The 17,670-nt window shown below is 35.5% G+C and overlaps 4 protein-coding genes across 4 annotated transcripts; 3 read left to right on the top strand and 1 right to left on the bottom strand.

Moving 5' to 3' along the window:
• The first annotated feature begins 434 nt into the window (after positions 1 to 434).
• LOC136200916 (F-box protein SKIP23-like) lies at positions 435 to 1,966 on the top strand. Its single transcript, XM_065991421.1, has one exon. The coding sequence runs from the start codon at positions 570 to 572 to the stop codon at positions 1,770 to 1,772; it is 1,203 nt and encodes a 400-aa protein (XP_065847493.1). The 5' UTR covers positions 435 to 569; the 3' UTR covers positions 1,773 to 1,966.
• A 1,518-nt stretch (positions 1,967 to 3,484) lies between these two features.
• On the top strand, positions 3,485 to 4,688 carry LOC136234772 (uncharacterized). Its single transcript, XM_066024246.1, has 4 exons — positions 3,485 to 3,694; positions 3,778 to 3,860; positions 3,965 to 4,222; positions 4,313 to 4,688. Exons 1-4 carry the CDS (start codon positions 3,568 to 3,570, stop codon positions 4,484 to 4,486), a joined length of 642 nt encoding a protein of 213 aa, XP_065880318.1. The 5' UTR covers positions 3,485 to 3,567; the 3' UTR covers positions 4,487 to 4,688.
• Positions 4,689 to 8,027: 3,339 nt separating this feature from the next.
• On the top strand, positions 8,028 to 8,750 carry LOC136201292 (plastocyanin A'/A''). The gene has a single exon (XM_065991923.1). It carries the CDS (start codon positions 8,087 to 8,089, stop codon positions 8,585 to 8,587), a length of 501 nt encoding a protein of 166 aa, XP_065847995.1. The 5' UTR covers positions 8,028 to 8,086; the 3' UTR covers positions 8,588 to 8,750.
• Positions 8,751 to 9,408: 658 nt separating this feature from the next.
• On the bottom strand, positions 9,409 to 15,918 carry LOC136201217 (phospholipase D delta-like). Its single transcript, XM_065991834.1, has 10 exons — positions 14,556 to 15,918; positions 14,359 to 14,475; positions 13,278 to 13,472; positions 12,900 to 13,181; positions 12,745 to 12,813; positions 12,498 to 12,645; positions 12,087 to 12,235; positions 11,296 to 11,466; positions 10,712 to 10,912; positions 9,409 to 9,907 (listed from the first exon to the last, which is right to left on the bottom strand). Exons 1-10 carry the CDS (start codon positions 15,462 to 15,464, stop codon positions 9,614 to 9,616), a joined length of 2,535 nt encoding a protein of 844 aa, XP_065847906.1. The 5' UTR covers positions 15,465 to 15,918; the 3' UTR covers positions 9,409 to 9,613.
• Positions 15,919 to 17,670: the final 1,752 nt, after the last annotated feature.

Genomic DNA, 17,670 nt, shown 5'->3' with positions numbered 1-17,670 from the left:
GTAAATAACTACAAGCAGTTGTTCATGAAAATCTCCAAAAAAAGATTTTTCGTAAAAAGTTACGAACACTGTAATTTTTATAAAAATATTAAACGCTGCTGCTATATAAACCTAATTAAATACTACATTTCATCCGGTTTGAAATGAAATACTAAACGCTCCTCCAAAAACCGAAACAAACCATCCCTAACTAATAAAAATTAAAAACATCAATACTTCGGATTTTCAATTATTTCTATACACTGAACCACGAAAAGTATATACTAAAAGAGAATAGTTTCTTTCTTCAAAAAAAAAAAAAAAAAAAGTTTCTAGATGAACCCAATTCATGGAACAGGACAATAATACTTTTCTAATTCGGTGGTGAGCAGCAGCAGTTTCTCTTATGTAAGCATAACTTGGCATCAAGTGTAGTATTCCATTTGCCCATCCTTCAGGCCTTATCTTATCTACCCAATTAATTAATTGAATGGGATTGCCTTTTCAAGCAAGCTGATTTTAGATTTGATTTGATTGTAGGATACACTGTATAAATTTATAGGCCAACCCCAAAAGAAAACACACAAACAATGTCCAATTGGGCTGATCTTCCCTCAGAATTACTTCAAGAAATTGCAAGAAAACATACCGATTACGTCGATTATCTTTATACTCGAGCTGTTTGCAAGTCATGGAACTTAGCCATAGCAAAAAGACCACGCAATCTTTCATCTCAACTTCCATTTCTGTTACTCCCGTACTACCGAGAAAACCCAGGCCATCGAGGGTTTTATAACGTCGGCGACGAGAAAACGTATTCTCTGGAATTGCCTGAAGCTTTGGAAAAGCGCTGCTGCGGATCATCCCACGGATGGCTAATAATGGTGGAAGACACTCCATCGATTTTCCTCTTGAATCCCTTAACCAGAGCTAAAATTGAGCTTCCTTCATTGTCTACTTTCCCTACTTTCCCCACCGATTTGGTGTATTTGAACTCCAGGAACTTGAACGAGAATTGCATCATGAGAGAAAAGCTCCATATCCGAGATACTTTTATAGTGAAAGCTGTGTTATCTGCCGATCCATCAACGGCGAACGTTTTCATCGCGGCGGTTATATACGGATTCAACGAAAATTTAGCGTACTGCAGATCGAACGATAGCGAATGGAAAATCATAGATCCGCATCGTCGTTACAAGGATGCGCTGTTTCGTGAAGGAAAACTCTACACAGTTGATCAAATCGGCAGAATTTCAGTATTCGATGAGGAATCGAATTCTATGATTCATATCGCAGATCCGCCGCCGGTTTCGCCGAAAATCAGATTACGGCAATGGTACTTGGCGAGCTGCAATGAAGAAAAAGAAGTGTTAGTGATTGCTAGGTACAGAAAAATAGTTCCTGATTATGAGTATAAAACAGAGAGATTCGAGGTTTACAAATTAGAAGAAAGCGGGTGGAGATATATGGAAAGCTTGGGGGATAAGATGATCTTCTTGGGAAGCAATAGCTCACTATGCATCTCAGCTGATGAATACAGTAGAAAATGTAAAGGAAATTGCATCTATTTCAGCGATGATTATGTGAGATTAGGCAAGGATTATGCTTGGGAAGGTCATGATTTCGGAATATTCGAGTTGGAAGATGGAGAAATCAAAAGCCTCGGATTACCCTCTTTTCCGATGAAGCAGCCATGTTTTCCTCACATTTTTTATTTCGAGCTCAGCCTTTACCGCACTGCAACTTCTTTCTTCGTCTTGCCTCCTCCAGTTTGGGTTACCGTTAGTCCATGAATCATACTAAGTGGAATGGGCCTTACTTTGGGCCTAACTTTGAAACTCAATGATAAATGAATGTAAAATATAAAGTTTATCTTTATAAGAGTACTTTCAAGTTTGATTATCGTTAGCAAGTTTGGAATAATAATATTTAATTAAAGGAGGAAATGTAAACTTTTGTAGTTTTATATAAATATTACTTTTGTGGATTTCAAAACTATGTAATTAAATATTAAAAAAAATTTAAATAAATATAATTAATGAGTTGTTTATTAGTAAAGTTTATAAACAGACTTAACAAGCTACTCACGAGTAGCTCGCGGTCAGGTCATGAACAAAGTGATGAGCTCGAATTCATACAACCCTAAATATACCAAATGCGAATTGGGTGGGCTTATAAATTGTTCTAGAATACAATAAGGTTCTATTATAATGCTAGAAGAGATTCATTTAAATATCTAAAAAATTGTAGTGCTTTATCGTTAGATTTGTTCACAATTCTGGATACCTGATCTGTCCAGTGTCCGTTTAGGTCCGTGTTTTCTAGACCGGGTTTGGACATGAAAATTTATCTTTAGACTCACCTCGGTCCAGACCTGTCTCTGTTTTTGGACGGATTTGAGATTTATAAAAATAACACGCTAAATTTATATATTTATATATTAATATTTATTTTTAAGTATAAATTTAATTTTTTATTGTTAAAAATTATACATATATATTTAGGTGGGGTTGTGATTTGATTTTTGAGCCTGAACCCGTAAAATAACAGCGGACTGGACTAGACTTGGGCTGAGCATTTTTAGACAAAAACCCAACAGGTCCAATCCGAGCTCTGTCCAGTCCGACCCATAAACAAGTCTACTTATCGTTAAGGAATGAATAGAAATTTGAATCTATTCAATAGATGTCTATAATTAAATACAGAAATCGACATAACAAAAGGTTCCATAGTGCTTCTACATCCAAATTCACTTTTAAAAATTTATAGGTTTATAAATTAAGGATTTAAAATATTTTTTTAGAGTTTATAATAAATTGAGGTATAGAGTTTTTAAATTAAAATATAAAATTATATTTTATATATTATATATAGAAAATAGTAACATTTTAAAAATTAATTTTGATTATATGATTTGATTTAGTTATAATTTTATAATTAATATTGATGTAAAAAGCCTAGGAAGAATCCGTTTAGCCAGTTAGGCTTTTCTGTACAATGTTAGGTCTTATCGTGGACGGTCCACATTGTTGTGTCCAAGCCCATTTTGAGCTGAATTTTCTTTTTATTATGGGTATTGCTGCTCCGGAATTACTTACTACCGTCTCTTTTTTACAATTTCGCCTTTTATATAATTTTGAATAAAAATTGAAAATTTTCTCTCCCGAGCAAAATTGATATTCTTAAAAAAATGGATCCAAGAATTTCGGAAATGGACGATTTCAAAAATGAGTAACAAATCAACCCGAAAACAAATGGTAACTTTATCTCCACCATTATGGTGCACCTAGGGCGGTAACGGTGACTGTTCCTATTCCAAGCTTAGAAGTAGCCCTTTGCATGGAAATGTGTTCAACTATACCTTTATGGGTAATTATTACAAAAAAAAAAAAAAAAAAAATGCCCCATTTAGAGGATTAACCCAGATGGGTCGTGGTGAAAGTGTAATGGACCTATAGTTACTGTGCTCTGTTTAAAAAAGATAGAGCATCGGTTGTGTAATTAGCCACGCCTCCAAAAAAGGAGAAGTGTAAAAAGAACAAAAGAGATTCTTTTCCTGTGGTCTCTCTCTGGTGTCTGGAAATCGCCATGGAAACTCTAAGCTCCTCTCCTGCTATCGTCTCTTCTTCTTCCTCCTCCTCTCCTATCTCCTTCTTTTCACCTAAGAGAATGGATTCTCCTATCAGACTCCTTCGATTTCAGACCTCTTCCAAAAGTAAGTTCATCCCCCTCCCTCTCTGCCATCTCTAATTTATTTGTTTTCATCTTCATTTTGTCTTGCTTATTTGTTTTGTTCAGAGAACGAAAACGATCCTGATCTTCGATCTGATTCCAATAATTCCGCAATCGTACCCTTCTTTAACAACCCCACCCTGTCTAAGGTGAATTTTAATTGTCGTTTCCGTTCCTTTCTGATTCGTTTCAGCTCTATTTTGATGTTTATTACTCATTCATGGTTTCGAATTGTGAATTAATGATCTCTTAGGACGCGGCGATGGGATTGGTTCTTAGTGCTGCTTCTGTTAGAGGCTGGACTACTGGTTCCGGCATGGAAGGACCCTCGGTGCCCGCCGGAGCGGACGGCGGATCCAATTTGGAGAACATTTCGACCTTACCGTGGTCTCTGTTCACGAAATCTCCACGCAGGAGAATGCGCGTTGCTTTCACCTGCAACGTTTGTGGTCAAAGGACTACTCGGGCTATCAATCCCCACGCCTACACCGATGGTACTGTTTTTGTTCAGGTGGTTCTCTTTCTCTCTTAGGTTTTTTAGCCTCTCATGATAGCAATTTTATCCTCTTCTAATTTATAATTTGTTTGTTTCGATTGTTAGTGCTGTGGATGCAATATTTTTCATAAGCTAGTGGATAATTTGAACCTGTTTCATGAGATGAAGTGTTATGTGAACCCTAGCTTCAATTATAAAGATGCAAAATGGGATGTGGGATTCAAGTTATTTGATATGGATGACAAAGAGGATGATGGAAGTGATGCGTTTCCAATCTAAAGAGGTGAAACGTTTGGTTTACATTGTACATTCAAATCTTATCTTGGAACTGTTATGTATATGAATTGTTATTGTATATAGGGTCTTTCTTTTACAATGGTGGATTAGTGTAACTAATAAAATTGGATACATTTCAAGCTGAATAATCTCATACTTTGAAAATAGAGATTTGGAAAAAAGAAATCATGAATTCTGTTGATCATTCTCGCATGTTCAATAACTTCTTAAATTGCTAACTGAATATATGAAATTAGTTGGTTTATGTTCTGCAAAAGGCATGGGCATTAGAAAACAGATCTTTTCAAAATGATTAATCTTCTTGACATGTTTTTTGTGAAGTGAACACATGTTTCGAATGTGCCTTATGCAACTAACCATTTGCATTACGTATTGTGATTGCTTGATCAATGAGAGATAGTGTGAAGTAGGGGGCATTGTTAACATTGATGAGGTGTTTGTTAGAAGGGATATAGGAGGTGGGATAGGGATAAAAAACACGAGATAAGTTATCCCGTGTTTGTTTGGGAGATAGAAGAGTGAGACAGATGAGGGGTAAGTCTCTTATCCCTCAAATTCTATACCCGGGAGGGGGTGGTATAAGGAGGTGGGATAACCTCCTGCTATTTTAATAGGATGGAAAAGTCGATCTTATCCCTCAAATTAATGTTATGTAGTTTAAATAAGTTTAAAATAGTAAAATGTATTATTTTATCTCTATCCCTATCTCACATACCAACCATTGAATAATAATTCTCGACTATCATATTTTTATCCTTATCCCAACCATTTATCCTTGTCCATATCCCAACTTTTATCCTTATTTCTATCCCAATAGAATACCAAACGCCCCATGAAGACTTTTCTGGCTCACTGTGGGTGACATTGTTAATTACTATGTTAGAGAAGTTGGTCTTGGTTAGCATGTGCTATGTTAGGGAAATTATGTCAATTATACAATAATGTTATCCATTAGTTCTTGCTTTTTCTTTATCTGATGCAACATTCTTTTGTATTTTATGTCTGTTACATTTTAGGACTTGGTTTGACAAGTGATACTGGTCTGCGTTGTTGTTTCCGTTTTTCCTATGAGCAGTCCCTTGTACTGGAGAATGTGGTTTTGGAACTAGAGTTAGGGTTAGAGAACAGTATTTGGCTTTTGGATGTCTGCACTTTCTTCAATTAGATTAGGTTTAGTATATCAGGGCACTCTGTACTTGGCCAAATAATCCAATTGACCTCGTAAACTTTGGAAATGTCTCGTTAGCTCTTTAAATTTGCTTAAAGTGACATGATTAGTCCTCTAACTCCTACATGGCACCTTAAGTGCAAGATTTGGGTAAGTTGAAGTCCATATCACTTCAATCAAGTTCAAGAAACCAATAGGTTACTTAAAGTAAGTTCAAATGGCCAATAGATCACTTTAAGCAAGTTGAATGAGCTAATATGTCACTTTAAGCAAGATTATGGAGCTAAGTAGACATCTCCAAAGCTCAAGAGGGCAATGGAGAGTTCATTTTAGGGAGGTTCTGCATACTTTGAAGTTAGATATCTTGCTTTTCTGGCACTGAAATTCATGTGCTTTTCCGCAATGAATGCATAAGCTCAGTGGATGTTTAAATTCTATAGAGAACAATCCTTGTAGGCAGTAATTTTTGGTCTACAACATGAATGGGGGAGGGTTTAGAACGCAAATGATTCATATGGAAGTATTGCTTTGCAATTCTGGGTTTTGTTAAAATTTCCATTGAAGGCCCGGAGTGAGTCGTAATTTCTCAATACGTGTTCCATTTTTACTGCTTGTTCGTATTGATGGAGAAATTTATGCAGTGGCACATCCTTCTATTTTTTGTTTTTTTTGAAGTTTATAATCACGGATCCAGGAGGCAACCACTTGTCGTTGGAAAATGCTAGAAACTGTGTACAAAACTTTCATAAAAAGCATTAAAAAATATCAATTTTGGCATTATAGTCGGATGGTTTCCTCTGGATGGGCCTTCTCATCATTTTGACAAATTGCTCTCGGCAGCTTTTAAAATATCTGGAGAGAGTTAAGCTGAACCACATTTTTGTAAGGTTGTAAAGCATGTGACGAAACATGGTGAAAATGCCTGCATTTGTGGAAGCTCAAACTTGTTGAATTTTTTGTTTGGTCCTAGAATTGAGTTGCCAATGTTGATCCTATCCACTCTTTTATAGTAGAACATTCAGTTGCTCAAAATAGGCTATTCATGTATAATCATCTTTGCCAAATGTTTGGCCCAAAATTTGGAAAAGTTTGTTATTTCGCCTTGGCCTTGAGATTGCAATCTAAACAAAAAGGCATCCTAAACCATTTTATCATTTGTGATCTTTTAGTTTTGGTTAAAATAAACCTTTTTTTCCATACTAGTTAGTTATAAATATCCAATTCAGTTTAAAAAAGCATTTCTCAATGTATTTTTTCGAAATACAGTTCGAAATAAGGTTTTAACAGTTTTCATCACACAAAATGTTTCCAAAATGTAAAAAGTGCAGATCTTCGAATACATATAAAATGAGGGTAATTATATTTATGGCACCTCAACTTTTCCCTAACTTACATTGTGGCCTTGACTTCAAAACTAGACATTATAGATTTCGAACTTTGCAGATAAGTCTCCATTGTAGAGTTGGGGAAAACGATATTGTGTTTGATGTCATTTAGATGTTAATCCATCCGTTTTATATTACATGTCTTTTTAGAGAGTTGTATAGAAATTAAGAATATTAGGAAAAGACTTTGTTGCTCCTTATTTATCGATTCCACTATTTATTTATTATACAATAAGTCCATTATTCTAATTACTCTCTATAAACCCATATTTTATAGTATAAAGAAGTTGACTTAATGTATATTGATCATATCAAAATGATATGTATTATAAAACAAAAAAAAAATCTCTAGAAAAATATGTAATATGAAACAGAATAAGTATTTGGTTAGAAAAAAGAAATTGGGTTATTTAGAGAGAGTTTTGAAAATGATGATTTCCAAAAATAAAAACTGGTAGTTCCATTAGAAATGTGGTTCTAAACAACTTTGATATCTAGACTTTTCCATTTTGACGTTTTCATCAGTCATTTGGACTTGGTCAGCGGTAAAAAAAAAAAGGACCATTATGTTACTAAAGTTCAAAGTTCGGAGGCTATTAATGTCCGATTCTAAAGTTTAGGAGCCGAAATAAAAGTAAGAGAAAAATTCAAGGGCTACCAGTGTAATTTACCCTATAAAATGAGTAATGACTAATCCACCAAAATCAGAACCATGTATCATTTTTCCCCCTATATATCTTTACTTTTCAGTTTTCACCCATACATCATACATGACATTCTGAATCCCACTTGGACACTCAAATGTATCAAAGCCAAGCCATGTCATCAAAACAATATCCAAACTAGCCAATAAGAAAAAACCCTTCATGGATAACCCTTATTCACCATACCATCCATTATCTAACATTCCTGAAATCTAAACCACACAAAACACAAAATCTCATCCTCCTCACCATTATAATCCAACACACCCAATTCATATCAAAAGGGCGACAATCAACAAGAACACACAAAACCCCCCTTCCAAAAATGGCTTCCATAACCTCAGCAGCAATTTCCATCCCATCTTTCACAGGCCTCAAGACATCAAACATCACCACAACAAAAGCCAATCCCACTGTCAATGTCAAGGTTCCATCAAAGCTTGGAGTGAGAGCTTCAATGAAAGAGCTTGGTGTTGCAGTGGCAGCCACAGCTGCAAGTGCAATCCTTGCAAGCAATGCTATGGCAGTTGAGGTTTTACTAGGAGCAAGTGATGGGTCATTAGCTTTTGTTCCTAATGAATTCTCTGCAGCAGCAGGTGAGAAAATTGTGTTCAAGAACAATGCTGGGTTTCCACACAATGTTGTTTTTGATGAAGATGAGATTCCTGGGGGTGTTGATGCTACAAAAATTTCTATGCCTGAAGAGGAGTATTTGAATGGTCCTGGGGAGGTTTATGCTGTTACTTTGACTGAGAAAGGGACTTATAGTTTTTACTGTGCTCCTCACCAGGGTGCTGGTATGATTGGGAAAGTTACCGTTAATTAGTTTTGTTTCTTCTGTATGCATAATCTCATTTTTCTATGAGGTAGGAGAGTTTTATAAGTCTTTTTATGGTTTGGAATCATAAGATTGTTAATGTATGGATACATCAATTTGTATAATGCCTTTTTATGTTTTTTACTTTTATAGTTTGACATTCTTTACTGTTTATTCCTTTGTTGTTCTTAGGAATAAATGTATAAAACTGTGCAATGTTAGCCCTAATGTTCCATAGAACAAATTAAAGGGTTTATATAACAAGCGGCCCGTGCTTAGAGGACACCCCACAAGGAAAAACAACACATGTCCTTTCCGCTAAAGGGCGGTGATCTTTGTGAGGAATGAGTGCTTATAATAATCTTTCCAATTTAGACTCTACATATGAAAGCATGTGATATCAAGTAGAGCTTAAAGATAGCACAAACATGCAGATAATGAATTTCTATTGAATATACCGTTCGTGTTAACATTGCACAATTTTGTATATTGACTCTAAATTTGTTTTCCCTTAATAATCATATACTAATTTTGTGTTAGATGAAGCAATTTAAGATTATTAACGGCAAATCCAATAGAAATCAATTTCCTGTTAATTTAGTTCCACATTTGCGTCACCTAAACTACAAATTTAACCAATGGTTCTTGAAAAAGAACTGTTTAGATTCCATGAATGAAAATGTACAATATTAGCACTAACATTTGTTTCATTTATAAAACGTTAGTGCTAACATTGAACAGTTTTATACGTGGAGTCTGAATTTGTTCTCCCCGGTAACTTTGTACTTTATACCTAATTTATATGAAGCTCAAAAGGATCAAAAGCAGGATATAGAAGCAGAATATGTTTATTATGAACTCTGCATTCCTATAATACTATACAAGAATGATACAGGGGCATTCATTCATTCTGTTCTACCATCAGATTGGACTGAAAGCTCAAAAGGGCTCCAACAGTCTCAAACCATAGACAGCGGCTCAACAATCAATGCAACACTAAAACTAAAAGCAGAAAAAACTGGGTGAGTTTCTTTTCTATGTAGTTAATGAATCAGGAAGTGTTGATCGAGATCCAAGAACTTTTCCACCAACATCTGGGAAATTTTCATGTCCAGGCAAATTGCTTACTTTACCATTGTTATCTATCTCCAATGGGTATTTTAGAATATGCCCTTGAAGTGGTGAATATGTCTCATCTGTGAACCTTCTCCAGTTCTCTTCTGCAACTTTGTTCACTGTCTTCACACAATCCAAATCTTCTGGCACGTCGAACAATTTATCCACTAATTCCAAATGTTCTGCCCACAGTGACATTCTGTATCCATATACCTGAACCCACATCAAGTTTGAATTGGTTAAATTCGGGTTAATTACATCCATGTTTCTTCAATTATAAAAAAATAAAACGGAATTGCTGTAAAGAGAAACCACAGAGGTGAAGTTGGTTCGGTCCAATTCGGGGAATTGAAAATCTCTAAAATTGTACCTAGTGGGAGTCGACGGTCTAGTTCAATCCAGTTTTGGATCTTTTTATTCGAGTATTCTTCGGTTCGGTTGAAGAATCACCAACATAATTTTTCAGCAATAGTGGAAATTTGGAAATCTTCTAAATTGTACCTAATTTAAGTCAATAGAACAATTCCGTTTGGTTTTAAAAAAAGTCAACCGTTTAATACAATTTTTAATCTTTTATTCTCATATTCGGTCCGATTCAAAAATCTCTAATATCTGTGCTCAGCCCATCGACTTTTGTTTCTTCTGTTATACTTTTGACTGAAATAAGCAAACTCTTTTACCGGAGATGCCACTTGGGTGCCATATCAACTAGTTTTAATTTCGTAGGATATGAAAAACCAATAAAAATTAAATCTTTTTCTTGCATTCATAGTTCTCGTATAAAAAAAGGTATTGACTCGAGATCTAGGTGGTATTTTCGATAAACGGGTTTGCTCATTTCCGCTCAATAGTACAGCAGAAGAAACAAAAGTCAAACGGGGAGTGAATTATCGCTGGTAATTAAAGTGTTATGGTAATTTCTTTCCATTTCTAATAGTTGCAGAATTCATCCAATTCATAGCTAAACGACAGGCTAAAGTTGCAAAATCAAGTAACATTGAAGTTGCAAATAGATACCTGGCCTTTAGGATGCCTTTTCTTATTGCCCCAAGTATGATTGGGCTGATATGCGCCCATTGCTATTTCGGTATCTCTTGATCCCGCCATCGACCGTTGATTAATGTTGGCAGAGCCGACGATTACATATTCATCATCAATGATCATTCCTTTGGCATGAACGTAAATCATAAAACGTTGATACTTTTGAGAGGGCGTAACCTGAAATGTGGTTATGTCAGAATCATCACAACTCAAAAGGAAATTGGTGTTCTGAATTCTATCCTATTGCTTTGCAAAAGAACACGAGAACATGCAATTGAAGAAAAAGATAGAGAAGCATGAGTGTCACTTAAGTTTGGACAATGTCTCTTGCATTTTGTATCAATAAAAAACTTTGAATACTTCTAGGCCAAATTCTCGTTGGAATTACTGACTATGGCGCTTAATCAATTCTCAGTGATTGCTTTGCATAAGACCACACAAACAGAGAAGGATAAGAACAGCTCTTTGCATGCACCAAATATTGTTAACTAACACATCTTACGTCTATATGGGCTTTTAAATCTATTCAGAGAAACATAAGTTCGAAATAGTGTAGTTACCAGTTCTCCGGAAACGTTAGCTTTATCGTTTGAATTCGACTTTCCTTCAGGAATTTCTTCCCTATTTCCAAGGCAATAGAAATTTAGGTAGTCTTGTGGATGGGAATCCTCCATATTCATGGATTTTAATTCTTTTGCTATGAGATCATACATCATTCGGATTGTTTGTCCCTGTAAGAGCAAGAAAATTTGTCAGTCACATGGCTAAATTGCATATTCCAAACAAAATCAGTCATGATTCTGCCATGGAATTCATATTACAGCCCTTAGAAAGACAAGTTTTTGACAGGTACGGGTAAAGCTAAAATTACTACTCCCTCTGTTCCTTTTTATCGGTCACTTTTAAGCAAAATCCAAATTCCATTTATCCATTGCTTTTAGACTTTCAATGAAATTTTCTTTTTTTTTTTCAAGCTCACTCTTATTTTAGGGATTTTGATAGTGTCTTGGTATTTAGAAAATGTATTAAATCCATTGTTTAGAACCAATTAGATTTAAGTTTTTGGATTAAAAAAAATTCAGTGTTACTAAAACAAGAGTAATTTAGTCTTAACCACTCAATTTTATCCCAAATTTAGTGTTATTAATTGTTCTTCATCCTAACGAAAACAACAAAAATGACATGTATAAAGGAATGGAAGGAGTAATTAGCTGTAAAAATGGGGTGTATTGTGCATTTTCTTTTATCAGTACAGAAAACATAGTTTCCCAACAGAAATACAGAAGTCTCTTATTCTTCAACTTTGTTATCCCTAAACCTAAAGCTAATCGGTAACCCATATGTCACTTACCTGCCAAAATAGAATTTCTTGCACAGCGACAGAATTGGGAACACCCTCAGGCCACATTGGAATGACAACATAAACAGCGAATCTCTCCTTCGCTCTGATTTTACTAATAATCTTCAATGTCAATTCCATAGGAATTAGATTATCAGCCCCTAATGATACCAAAGAAAATAACTTGACGATACATAAAAAAGACCAATTTATAAGGGGCAAAGAAATTTCAAAAATTGCAGAGATGTGAAGTATATGCATTTATGGATTTAGTTGTAAAGAACAAAATCAGCATGTGTTTTAAGCCAAGAACATTTTTGCTTACATGTTTTTCCTATGATTGCATGCTTATTCGCGCAGGAAAACTTATGATTTTGTTAGAATATACTGTACAAATTAATGTAAAATGGAGGATGTTAAGACCTGCTTCCTTGTAAGCTGGCCATGCATAGGATGATCCAATGAAATACTGATTCTCAATATATACGAAGTGTTGGGCAGATCTGATGGCCTGAATATATGCTGTTTGAATGCTCTGATCAATCACCAGACTTTTCGCACAAACAAGGTTCTGCAACATTAAAAGAATTGCATAAAATTAATCAAATACAAGACGTAAAAGGATCATGCAAAGCAATGAAGAAGTCATTATTTTATTATGCTAATCTACCTGAGCTTCAGCTTGATGAACAGACTTAGGAAACCCTTTCAAAGATCCGGAATCTATAGATCGAAAAACCTGTCGGTTGAGCAAACCGGTAAGATTACATATCATAGTAGAAATACACATAGAAGCTTTAATAGGGGAAAAGCATACTAATTAACCTGAACATTCCAATTTTCAGGATCATCTTCAGTGCACACCCATAATCTAGGATCATCTTGTGGCAATGATGGACCAGGACTAAGAATCCATGATATTCGTTCTAACTTTATTAAAGAATCATCATTCCAATGAGTTACCCTTTTGAAACGTCGACCGAACTCCGACCATTTTGAGGCCTTTTTCCAACGCTGCTCAAAGTTTGTAAGGATATCATATGCAGCGGGTCCTTCAATTTTGCAATGCCAATCATGCCACGGTTCCCTTGGACCCTTACTTCCTGACTATCATTTAAGAAGAGAATGAGAGGAAACAGAGACTTCGTCTTTAAAGCTTAATACATGGCGAAGATGGAAGGAAAATGATAAATTTTCACTCACAGGAAAAGTTGGATTATGAAAATCATCCTGAAATACAGTGTCAAGATCCCGGAACAAGCGATGCTGAGGTGTATCATATCGTCCATCACAAAGATCCAGACCTCCCGTAAATGCAGTTATCTTCCTATAGTTTCCAGATGCTTGTGAATCAACTATCACACATTTCTGGTGATGTGTAAAGAGGGTTCCAACAACCTGAACATATACATGGCCACAGTGAAAAGAAATAAGATACTAACTTTATGATTTAACTAATTTGATGCATGCGCATTTTTTGAATAAATGACACATTGATTTGGACTTTTTTTTTTTTGAAACAACATTGATTTGGACATTATTTTAGTTAATTTGGAGAAATAAGTGAATGATCAGATAACTAATGCTAAGAAAGTGATAACAAGTTCCCAATAAATCACTGCCACGTGGACCTGCGGTACAGAAAAAGGTCTCACCCATCACGTGGATACTTAGCCAAATAGGCTAGAATGGAAGAAAATCTAATGTCCCCGTTTCAGTGTCCCCTTCCATGTCCCTCTCACAAAAAGTGGTCCCGTTTTATTGTGTAGGTCCCCTTGACTCACAAAATATATTATTTTAATTAAGTAGGGACCATTTTTTGTGAGAGTGACATGGGGACAACAGATTTTCTTCCGGCTAAATGATGCCCTCCCTATCAAACTTAACAAGTGTGCTCATCACACTTCTACATAAATCAAGCCATCAATACAAAGCTTCTCAAGGTTAAATTACGGGTCACTAGAAAAATGAGACCCAATATGTAATGATGATTATATCTAGGTAAAAGAAAAAATACTCCCCCTAAGTTAATGAACACCTTCTCTTGACTAACCTAATCATAATTGGTCACCGACTCTATCCTAACTCTACATCTTGCAATTCAATACCAAGAAACTGAGGCTCATACAAGAAATTTATTAAATCACCCCTTTCATTGACATTAGAAAGCATTATTAATTAATCATTTATTAGCTAGGATTTGTCAAAAGGAAATTAATAGTGAAAAGCAAGTAGGTAATTAAGAAATGATAGAAACAAAAAGTGGAACACTGTATAAGCATGCCTGTTGCTTGAAAATGCTAAGCTTACTGCTGGCATAGCGTGGAGCTAACACACAATTCACGGAAGAATGCTTGAAGAACTTGCGTGTTTCTTCATCATGTGTTTGCATCACTCCAGCCTACATCACAAATTCCATTTTCAGAAAACGCAACCAGAAATTTGATAAATATAATCAAAATCTGAAAAGGAAATTAATACCGTGTTAATGAAAAAATTTCTATGAGAAGTTTTATCATCCCAAACAAGTAATAGAACTCGAACACCTTCTTGAGTTTTGTACTTCAATAAATCCCCCAAATTTAAATGCCCTCCGTTCGGCAATGGCTTCGACGGCTCCCTCACTAATTTCACCGGATGATAAACCGACCAACCCACTATATACACCATATGATGCGCCTCCAGTATCGCGTGACATATATCCTCCCAGCATTTCTCGTGTTGGAATACCTCTCCTTTATTATCCAATTCTATCTCCGGCAACAACGCGTCCGGCACGTGTGCGTCCTGATACAGAGTAACTGAATTCCCGTGCCGGACCGGGAAATAACAATTGTGAATTCCATATTCCTTCGGACTTGCGCCAATACCTAATTTATACAACGGATTCTCCTTGCATTGCACAAATTTCATTTCCACACGAACTGCACAGTCTGGTTTCGGCGGTTTTCCGTGAGGACCGACTATCGGTAACCAATCACTAATTGTTTCCCCCGACATAATATCCTCAACCGGTACAGTTGCTATTCCGATCATATCGGCGCCGAAAACGTCATTATCCTTGACATGAAACTCCACATGAGAGGCCGGATGAGCCACCGGAATCTTAAAATGTTCGTTCCAAAAAGGACTTTGTGAATTCGAAATAACACGAGTACGAGCCACCGTTGCTCCGGCGAGGCAAACTGTAACATAAGGATCGCTGGTGATAATTCTATGGTGGTGGTCACGTTTCTTCTCCAAAGGCTTCCGGCATTGGTCGAACGCAAATAGAAACCGCCGTATACGCTCCGTTAACAAATCCATGTTCGGCAACCACCGAGCTTCAATGATTTTCAAATCAAGATCGCCATAGAGATAAGTTGTTGCATCCAAATTTTCTTCCGACATTGATATATAATAAATTAATTAAAAAAAATCCTATAATATATATAGAAACGGTAGTGTGGAAAAATGGAGTTGGCTAAGTGAAAGAAAAATCCGAGAACGACGACGAGATTGTCTCGGTTTAATTCTCCGACGAAGCCAACTGCGGAAGAATGCAGGTAGGGGGGAAGGGGGGAGGGGGTTGAGGAAAATAAGAAAGGGGGAAAAACTGCAAGAGAGATGGTAGGGGTGAACACGTGGATGGGTGATATTGACGAAAATTAGGGATATATAATAGGAGATTGTTTCAACATGGTTGAGTTGAGACTATTTTAATCAATTTCCTTCTGTTTCTCTGTTCTTCTTCTTAAATTCAAGTATGCTTTGCCATAACAAACTTCAAAGCTTTATTGCTCCATGTGACCTCCATTTCCCATTTCCAGACTGTTTGTTTTTGTTTTCGATGCCGCCGTCGCAGTTTACAATTTATTCTATTCTAAAACCAATGTTGGGTAAAATATGTTCCATCCTAACTTTATTTCAAATTGGAAAGTTGGTAGCTAGATTCAGTTTAGCACAGTTTAAAAGTTGAGATATTAATTCAAACTTAAAATTTAATAAATTTGTAGCTTAAATTTGAGTTAATTTGTAAAAAAAATTTAGGGAATTATAAATTTAAACCAATTCCATTAAACCAATTCCATTAACAAAAAAATACTATTAATTCTATATAACCTAACTTCCAACAATCTCATCTTCCTTTCCAGTTATTTCAAATTATTAAAACAAAATTCATCAATCCAACCCAAGATCTAATCATACTCGTACATCATTCAAGTTCAAGTAAGTATTTTTTCTTCATTTTACACACATTATTCAAATACGCAGTTGGTTAGTTGAATGTTGTTGCGTTGAACCCGTCATTTCCGATTTCCGATTTCTCCATTTCTCTCGATATGTCGCATTTAGTTGTTGTAAATGCGACATATGTCGTCGCATTTGCGCCAACATTGCCCCTGTTGCATTCTGCGACAACAAATACCAACCTATTTCGATGTCGCATCCAAGCGCATTTGCGACAACAAATACTAGCCATCTGATGTCGCATCCAAACGCATTTTTGGCAATTGCTTGTTGTAGCATTTGTTTGTTCCTTGTAGCATTTGTGACAACATTGTTTTGATTATGTGTTTGTTTTATAAATGCAAAAGTATATCAACCAAAGTTAAGTGTAAGTGTTTTTTTTTCTTGGAACGACCAATGGAATGTAGTGAGAGATGTGATGACATACGTCGGTGGTAAATCGAAATTGCTGGTTTTGTCAATATCAATTGATTTGTAAAAGTTTATACTGCCATGCGTGTTGATTCAACCTCATACGACCTACAAATGTCCATGCAAGCAGCATACAGTCTAAATAATGTGTGTGGAAGAGTAGCACCTATTAATGACGATGACGATGTTATGGGATTCATAGAGTATTGCCGAATGAATCCGACCGATTCGATTCCACTGTATCTTACTCTAAGTCAACGAACAATAGATGCGAAAGTATTGCAATATCATAAGACTTAACAAATAAATGTCGAATAAAGATGTTTTTTTTTTAAAATTTCATTCCCTTATGAAACCATTTCATACATGATTCGCTTTGTCCCGTTAGAGTGTGATAATATTAGGTAGCCACAAAACTTATATTCCTTAAAGCATTTCTAATAGAGGGCGTTTGAAAGAGTGTTTGGTGATGTGATAATAGTTTTGATAACTCTTAAAAAACGTCTATCCGTTGAAATCATGGTGAGTGTTTGAAATGCAAAGTTGCTTACTTTTTTTAATATAAAAATGATTTAGTTGCTTGATCTGTTTTTATGATAACATTTTCATGAAAATAAATTATATATATATAGTAACAATTTGTTGAAATGATGGTGGAGTGCTTCAAATACAAAATTGCTTATCTTTTTTTAATGTAAAAATGATTTAGTTGCTTAACGATTTGTTGGGTCATAATGTCAATTTGCTTGTGTTTTTTAATAAAAGTTAGGCAAAAATGGTGTGGATGAGTTAAAAATGAAATGTTATATTTTCGTATAATATATTAATTTTGGGCAATGTTATAACAACAACCTCTCTAAACTTTACAAGTTGAGCCAAAGGCTCTTAGAAATCCTTGTGGGGGGAATGTATTCTAATGGAAATGAGAAGAATAACAACTGATGACATTGTACTC

This window comes from Euphorbia lathyris, chromosome 7 (assembly GCF_963576675.1).
Source record: "Euphorbia lathyris chromosome 7, ddEupLath1.1, whole genome shotgun sequence".
Classification (NCBI taxonomy): domain Eukaryota; kingdom Viridiplantae; phylum Streptophyta; class Magnoliopsida; order Malpighiales; family Euphorbiaceae; genus Euphorbia; species Euphorbia lathyris.
This window is presented reverse-complemented; position numbering and strand designations above follow the sequence as displayed.

What these genes read in the sequence shown, in the direction of transcription:
- LOC136201292 (XM_065991923.1), top strand. Translation starts at nt 8,087, where the DNA reads ATGGCTTCCATAACCTCAGCAGCAATTTCCATCCCATCTTTCACAGGC.
- LOC136201217 (XM_065991834.1), bottom strand. Translation starts at nt 15,464, where the DNA reads ATGTCGGAAGAAAATTTGGATGCAACAACTTATCTCTATGGCGATCTT. An exon ending in TTCATCAAGCTGAAGCTCAG is followed by an intron (nt 12,646 to 12,744) that starts GTAGATTAGCAT and finishes TTAATGTTGCAG; the next exon opens with AACCTTGTTTGTGCGAAAAG. An exon ending in AAGAAATTCTATTTTGGCAG is followed by an intron (nt 11,467 to 12,086) that starts GTAAGTGACATA and finishes TTGCTCTTACAG; the next exon opens with GGACAAACAATCCGAATGAT.
- LOC136200916 (XM_065991421.1), top strand. Translation starts at nt 570, where the DNA reads ATGTCCAATTGGGCTGATCTTCCCTCAGAATTACTTCAAGAAATTGCA.
- LOC136234772 (XM_066024246.1), top strand. Translation starts at nt 3,568, where the DNA reads ATGGAAACTCTAAGCTCCTCTCCTGCTATCGTCTCTTCTTCTTCCTCC. An exon ending in ATTTCAGACCTCTTCCAAAA is followed by an intron (nt 3,695 to 3,777) that starts GTAAGTTCATCC and finishes TGTTTTGTTCAG; the next exon opens with AGAACGAAAACGATCCTGAT. An exon ending in ATGGTACTGTTTTTGTTCAG is followed by an intron (nt 4,223 to 4,312) that starts GTGGTTCTCTTT and finishes TTCGATTGTTAG; the next exon opens with TGCTGTGGATGCAATATTTT.